Source organism: Carassius auratus, unplaced genomic scaffold (genome assembly GCF_003368295.1).
Source record: "Carassius auratus strain Wakin unplaced genomic scaffold, ASM336829v1 scaf_tig00215844, whole genome shotgun sequence".
Lineage (NCBI taxonomy): Eukaryota > Metazoa > Chordata > Actinopteri > Cypriniformes > Cyprinidae > Carassius > Carassius auratus.
Genome location: NW_020528270.1, coordinates 120,825 through 128,843, shown reverse-complemented (window position 1 = coordinate 128,843; position 8,019 = coordinate 120,825). Strand labels below are relative to the sequence as shown.

General features: G+C 41.7%; 1 protein-coding gene across 1 annotated transcript; it reads left to right on the top strand.

Annotated features, from left to right (window-relative positions):
* Positions 1–296: 296 nt before the first annotated feature.
* On the top strand, positions 297–6,141 carry LOC113096034 (membrane-spanning 4-domains subfamily A member 4A-like). Its single transcript, XM_026261404.1, has 6 exons — positions 297–473; positions 1,046–1,156; positions 4,762–4,830; positions 5,362–5,514; positions 5,862–5,972; positions 6,127–6,141. The coding sequence occupies exons 1-6, from the start codon at positions 297–299 to the stop codon at positions 6,139–6,141; spliced, it is 636 nt and encodes a 211-aa protein (XP_026117189.1).
* Positions 6,142–8,019: the final 1,878 nt, after the last annotated feature.

Here is an 8,019-nt window from a genome sequence, read left to right as displayed (position 1 = left end):
AACCAACCCATGAACTTGCCCTTATCTCAGATAACTAAATCCAGCCATACTAATCATCAACAACAGGTGTGTTTGAAGAACTGAATTAGCCAGATCCTGACTAGCGCAATGATATTATCTTGGATGTGGATTGGATTTCATTTTTGATGTAATAAGTGACGTACAAAGACAGGCATAACTGCATTCATTTATGTAAACAATATATATTTTTACTGAAATGTATTTTATAATCATATAATTTACATGTTTGATATACACTGATTTTGTGAAGGTCAAATTCAGATCCTGAAACGACAATGTCGACTGCTATACCCATAAATTCTTTTGTCATCCAGCTGCAACAACCAATACCAACAACAGCAGTTGGGACTGAAACGAATGCTCCTGTGCCCGTTTATGTCCAACAGATATCAGGACTTTCACTTCTTCATGGAATTAGGGCATTTCTAAAAGGCCAACCAAAGGCCCTTGGGGTGAGAAATATTTCGTTTCGATTTACTAATTTGTTGTCTCTATTTAAAAATCATGTGCATGATTTAGCAAATCGAGGGGAAGAATTAGTAAATGGAGGGAACAAAATAGCAATCATGTGCACTATTTAGTACATTAAGAGAACAAACTAGTAAAATGTGTGCACAATTTATAAATCGAGGGAACTAAAAAATAAATCATGTAATCGATTTAGCCTACTATTGTTTTTCCTGCATACCATGTGCAGGGCTCTGTATTTTTTGTCTTGGTGACAATGCAATAAAGACAAAAAATATAAGATAAGATATATCATTTAGAGAGTAAAATTGTAAAATGTACAATGTTTTAGAAGCAAACCTTTCAAAAATTTGAAACAAGTGCCAAATTTTGCATATTCGCGAATCCGTATGTGAAATCATAAGGTGAAAATTGCACACTTGTAGATATGTATTTCATACATTAAGAAGTCCATAACTACAGCTGTAAAAAAAAAAATTTATTGTACAATTAATACTGTTTTACTCTATAAAAGACTCTTGTGTTATTTTGTGTGCATTTTTCTTGTCCTACACAGACTGTCCAGATAATGATTTGTGTGATGACTCTTCTGTTTGGCATTGTGTCCACAATTCATGCAGAATCCTTCTTTGTCATTATTGGTTTTCCTTACTGGGGATCCATCATTGTAAGAAATGATACAGTTTAGTGTTCTGCCTTGTATAATACAAGCTACAGTAGGTATTCAACCTATTTACCACCATGTGTACTGTAACTTCACCACAAGGACATGACAGTAAAAACAACCGTTTGAAAAAATCAACACCAGGCTGTCAGCATTGCTCAGATCTGTACTACCCCTTTATAAATTAAGCTAAAACAAAAAACCAAATTAATGGCAGCAATAATCACATTTTTTATCATAATTAATTAATTATAGTAAAATATTACAGTGACGGTAGTGCTTGAAGTGTGCTCGAACCTGAAAGAAACCCGTAATGTACTACACCGAAACCGACCCGGACCTGTCTATTATTTCAAAAGCTGGACCTGGTCCCGTGTAGATCCGAGAATTGCCTACCCAGACTCGACTCGGATCCGTCTATTATTTGAAAGCTGGACCCGGACCTTCCGGGAAGACACAGACCTGACAGGACCCAATGGTCACATATTCCACCTTAAATTGCTATTACAATTCAATCAACCCCCCCACTCATGTCCCCTCAAAAATAATGAGTGCATGACTCCCTGCTTATACATTAAATAAAACATTATTTTTTACATTAAATATGCTGTCAGAGAGTATGAAATAAATACCCTCCAAACTCGCGTTAGCTCTGTTCCAGGAGGAATGCCTTTGCCTAGATACAATTAATATTGATTTTCCAGAATATTTACGCTTGCAGAAATATACATTTGTTTATATTTTGCAGAACAGACAGAAGAAAATCCATCAATGTGCATTTGGTTCGCAGATGTTCAGTAACTGAGTGGTCATGTGAGGAGTTTTCATCCTTCTCCATAATCTAGATTTTCATCAGCTGTTACTCCAGTTTTGAGAGTCATGATCCTTCAAATAATAATTCTAATATATTCAATTTATCACCAGTGCTGGAAACAGGTTTTGGAACCTGTAACATTTTATATATGATCCATTAATGAATAAAAAGCTAAAAAGAAAATCATTGATAGTAGATCAGAAATGATTTGTGCAGGATTATGTGACACTGAAGACTGGAGTAAAGACTGATGATTTATACACACACACACACACACACACACACACATTACATACATTTTATCTATATATCTAAATAAAAATAGACTATATATATTCAGTATATGACCCAAAGTAACTAGTAACTAACTGTAATAATAAAATCTCCATAATCATCGGGAAGATAATTCAAAATAAACACAAAACAGCGCATCAGCCCCTCACGGACGACTGATGCGCACAAATAAAATGCAAAACATAAAATAAAGCCAAGGTCTGGTCCTCTGTCATCCTTCACTGTCGTCGCTACAGTTTTATATACTTCCATCTTTTACGTGGGACTCGAGACCGGTGGTGGGTCGCAGGTGTCGCTGATTTCACAATCATTCCACCGGCCTCACTCCTCGTTCCCACGTCCCTTGGCCCCGCCCCACTCGTCACATACCCCCATCGCCCCTCGCAGGCCGGGGGGTACTCCTGAGACTGCGCTCTCCGGGGGGGGAGGGCCGCTCATGGGGACCTGCGGGAACCTGGGGGTAGGACAGACGAGGCGAGAGAAAAGGAGATGGAAGGAGGAGCGACAGAGACGAGAGAGGGGGGAGAGAAAAAAATCCGGTTCCCAGACGCACTGCTGCTCGGCCCTCCATCAGCTGGGTGATCTCCTCCGCGGTGCCTGGCGATTGCACTGGACGGCCCTCGGCGGATGGCACGACACTCCTCCGCCGCCCGGTGGATGGCGACGGCTCCTCCAGTTTTAGGCAGCCGGCAGGAGTCCCCCGTTCCCTGCTCCTCCCCGTTCGGTTGATGGCAGAACGGCGACGACTCCTCTGCTCCCTCACGGACGGCAGCCTCCACATCACGGGCGGCCAGCAGTGAGCTTGCCCGTCTCCGGCAACTCGCTCCAGCCCACCGCCTCGAGCGTCCATGGCGGCACACTCCTCGCCTGCTCGATGGCACCGCCGATTCACCACAGCGGCGAGGGATCTTCAGCAGCGTGTCCCTCCTTCTCCCGGGTTTCGGCACCACTGTAATAATATAAACTCAATAATCATCGGGAAGAAGGAGGCGGAAACCGGCGTACAATCGAAATGAAACTTTAATAATTACAAAATAAACACAAAACAGCGCATCAGCCCCTCACGGACGACTGATGCGCGCAAATAAAAAGCAAAACATAAAATAAAGCCAAGGTCTGGTCCTCTGTCATCCTTCACTGTCGTCGCTACAGTTTTATATACTTCCATCTTTTACGTGGGACTCGAGACCGGTGGTGGGTCGCAGGTGTCGCTGATTTCACAATCATTCCACCGGCCTCACTCCTCGTTCCCACGTCCCTTGGCCCCGCCCCACTCGTCACATACCCCCATCGCCCCTCGCAGGCCGGGGGGTACTCCTGAGACTGCGCTCTCCGGGGGTGGAGGGCCGCTTATGGGGACCTGCGGGAACCTGGGGGTAGGACAGACGAGGCGAGAGAAAAGGAGATGGAAGGAGGAGCGACAGAGACGAGAGAGGGGAGAGAGAAAAAAATCCGGTTCCCAGACGCACTGCTGCTCGGCCCTCCATCAGCTGGGTGATCTCCTCCGCGGTGCCTGGCGATTGCACTGGACGGCCCTCGGCGGATGGCACGACACTCCTCCGCCGCCCGGTGGATGGCGACGGCTCCTCCAGTTTTAGGCAGCCGGCAGGAGTCCCCCGTTCCCTGCTCCTCCCCGTTCGGTTGATGGCAGAACGGCGACGACTCCTCTGCTCCCTCACGGACGGCAGCCTCCACATCACGGGCGGCCAGCAGTGAGCTTGCCCGTCTCCGGCAACTCGCTCCAGCCCACCGCCTCGAGCGTCCATGGCGGCACACTCCTCGCCTGCTCGATGGCACCGCCGATTCACCACAGCGGCGAGGGATCTTCAGCAGCGTGTCCCTCCTTCTCCCGGGTTTCGGCACCACTGTAATAATATAAACTCAATAATCATCGGGAAGAAGGAGGCGGAAACCGGCGTTCAATCGAAATGAAACTTTAATAATTACAAAATAAACACAAAACAGCGCATCAGCCCCTCACGGACGACTGATGCGCGCAAATAAAAAGCAAACATAAAATAAAGCCCAGGCCTGGTCCTCTCTCGTCCTTCACTGTCGTCGCTCCAGTTTTATATCCTTCCATCTTCTCCGTGGGCCTCGAGACCGGTGGGTCGAACAGGTGTAGCTCATCTCCAATCACTCCACCGGCCTCGCTCCTCCCACTCGTCACACTAACTAATTGAGTAGTTTTTTTTAGCCAATACTTTTTAACTCTTACTCAAGTAACTATTCAGACTAGTACTTAATGTAATGTTTACTTGAGTACAGTTTTTGGGTACTCTACCCACCTCTGGGGATAAGTTTCAGATTACAAATGTAACAATGGTTCCCTGAGATGTGGAATGAGACAATGCTGATGCTATGGGAAACGTAATCAAGCAAGTCTCTTAAATGCAATAATCTTACGATACACATGGCGGTAAAAAGCTTCTTCTGGTTGAGTATCATCTGTACATTTTCCAACAAAAGCCTCCGTATTTGTCCTTCTCTCTCCTTTCAGTACATCATTGCAGGCTCAATCTCCATCGCTGCGGAAAACAAAGTTAATTCACCCTCCAATAACTGTTTGGTATGTACAAAACATTTGTTATTTTTAAGGGTCCAATCACCTGAAGTGCTGAGCACTATTGTGTTTGTACTGATTTTCTTGTTTCTGAAAATCAGAGACAAACACTAAACTGCATCAAAATTTTACCTACTGAAATACTTTAACACCATAACTGTAGGACTGGTAAAAAATCAAGTGTAGTGTTATTTCTGGCAGGTCATGTTGGTCAAACCATTCAGTGTAATATCTTATGATCACATGTCTTAAGACTTTAAAATTTGAGTGTACAGAGATTTTTTGAGATCGGCATATTTGCTGTAACCTAAACTTTCAATGAACATTAGCTAGATTTTGATGTAAAAAACACATTGAAAACAAACAACGTATTGCAGTTGTGTCACTAAATAATCGACATAAGCCATTGGTGCTTGGACCTTGATGAATATTTTATGTATGTATGTATGTCAAGTAGTTTACTTTTTATCACAGTATACTTTTACATCTACGTTAACACAGCGTGTTAAATAATTCATGCTGGTTTTCTGTCGATAGGTGAACGGTTCACTTGGACTAAACATCATCAGTACTATAGCCGCAGGCATTGCCCTTATTTTTGTTTCACTGGATTTGGCAAGAGGACCAATCCGCAATTACCAGTACACTTACTGCAACAATTCTATATGTTATGATAATGAAAAGTATAAGGTACGTCATAAGCTTTTATATTCATATTTATATTTGTAGTAAGATCATTGTTTGGACAGTACACTTATCAGAAGTCGAGCCTTAATCTGCATTTATCCGTAGAGTTTTTTCCCCAACATTTCAGAAGTAGTTTATAGATCTCTTACTATTATTTATCATTTACAATAAAATATTAATATTATACATTAACTGTAAACTTAGCTCAGTTTGATCAATAAATATATATTACCACGTGAACCTTAAGAATAATAGATTCTTAACTGCTGAGCAGCCAGCGAAGCTGTTTGAGTACTAATTATCAATTATTTTGATATTATTATCTGTGATAATGTTGTTTTTTCTCTCAGACTCTCTTTAAGGGGATCAGTGGTGTGTTACTCTTATTCACCTTACTTCAGTTTATCATCTCCATCTGTCTGTCAGCGTTTGCTTGTAAAGTCTCCTGTTGCCCTCCTGAGGTGAGTGGTGCATCAAGTCAGAGATTATGCATATACACATAATGGATATATATATATACACACTTGGGTTCACATTTTACAAGAACCAACTAACACAGTCACAATACCAAAACTTGTCTTAAAATCTTCACTCTTAAATGTTCAAACCCTCTAGGCTTGTAACGTATGATTCTGTCCACAAAAATGCAGGTGATTCAACTTATGTGAATGTATGAATTATGTGAAATTATTTTCATAAATCCAGACGAAAGCATGTTTCCACACCATGACATTTCAGAGTTCTGTATTTTGCTTTTTTTTTCAATTCCATTTGAAATACAATGAGGTCTATACACCTGTAACACTGCTAGTTGTATTGCCTTTATACCATCTGATAGCAAAGGCATAAAACATTGTTTATTTTCCCAAAGGTGCCGTTAGTTCCACAAGTTTTAACTCCACAGCCCTCTGATTTCAGAACCAATAATTCCCATTATCTTAACAGCTCAGAGGTAAGAGAAGCTAGAAAATAATGCATTATCTGACTTTAGTGTTCAGAGTCTATGTACTGGAAATGTGTAAAGCACTCTGTGATGGGTGAAATAATTGTTTAAAAAGCAATCAATAATCAAGGAAGCTGATCATATACTTTTCTTCTTATTTTACAGATAACTGTGGTCAGCAGCTCCTCCATGAACAATCATCATCAAGAACCTCATTACACTAATTGTGAATAAATGTTAATTCTTGAAAGTGGCCAAAGTTTGATCCTGCCGTTGTGTGTGATGGGACTTTCGTGGCACACATGGGTTTCTCAAGTGATTTCCTGTCATTACCTATAATGTCTTTTCATCACTTTATCTGATAATAATTTGATTATGATTTTTTTTTAATTGTGAGTAAACAAATACTATTCAAGACTAGACAGACTATTTCATGATTTTCTTTCTTTGGTTTCAAGAAAGTTGCATAATCATCAGTGAAACTAGATAGATTGTTTTGAACAACTGTAATTGCTTAATACCATATAATCTGTAAGAATAAAGTATACAGAAGGATAAATGTGGTAATTCATGTCTTAATTAAAACAGAAAATGGTGTTTCTTTAACAAGTCTGATGGAACTGTGGCATTAACTAATCAAAACAGTCTTACGTTTTTACTTTAACAATGTTAAACCAATATAAACATAGATATAGAACAGAATTCTGTTTGTAACAAAGCGATCACCATCAGCTTGTTTGGGGATGTAGTAAGTGACCATAAAAAATGCTGTCTCAGTTGGCAGCTGCACTCTGGTGCAAGGTAAAGGTGTCAAGCCAGACATCTTTTGGGCTCTACCATTCATAGTTAGTATTCGGAGTATAATTACTTCACATACTTCTATTCACCTATACTTGTATATTAAGCTCCCTCAACATATTAAAAAAGGAAAGAGAAACAAAAATGGAAGGGGTTGGGATGAAAACAAAAAAAGAAAAAGACATGGAGCTCTACTGAAAGTGGCTATGAGAGGATGCCCTCTGTAGAAGCTATTTTTTTGTAGGGGAGATGTCCTCTCTTAAATCTCCCTCCTTGCCATTTAAAGCGCCTTCAGGATACATCTCGCTTAAATGGCAAGGCATACGCAGCAGCAAGTCAGGCTCTGGCTTCATTGCACATGATGGCGGTGCTACAGGCCTATCAGGCTGATCTGCTGAAGTTAACTGTATAAAGGCAAGGGCCTTTCTCCTGATCAGGTAGCCGCACTGTGCCGCAACACAGATCTCTCTCCGTGCTACCAAGCAGGCTGCCTCCAGCATGGGAAGGTCTATGGTGGCCATGGTGGTAAAAGAGAGACCTGGCGAACATCAGGAAGAAAGAAAGAAAGTGGATTTATTCTCGATGCTCCGGTTTCACCTTCCAAACTTTTTTTTTCGTCCGTTGAGACGGTAGTCGAGAAGTTCAGGGAGGCGAAGGCGCACAAACAACATAGTGGTCCTGGAAACATAGATGGGCACAGGAGGCTAGTGTCACGACTTGCGCTCCTCCCCCACCTGCAGGTAGGGGTAAGAGGAATTGTGGTTCAT

Bases quoted from the DNA above. Each gene is read 5' to 3' on its own strand.
- LOC113096034 (XM_026261404.1), top strand. From the start codon at position 297: ATGTCGACTGCTATACCCATAAATTCTTTTGTCATCCAGCTGCAACAA. The intron at 4,831-5,361 runs GTATGTACAAAA...TTCTGTCGATAG, and splicing joins CACCCTCCAATAACTGTTTG to GTGAACGGTTCACTTGGACT. The intron at 5,515-5,861 runs GTACGTCATAAG...TTTTTCTCTCAG, and splicing joins ATGATAATGAAAAGTATAAG to ACTCTCTTTAAGGGGATCAG.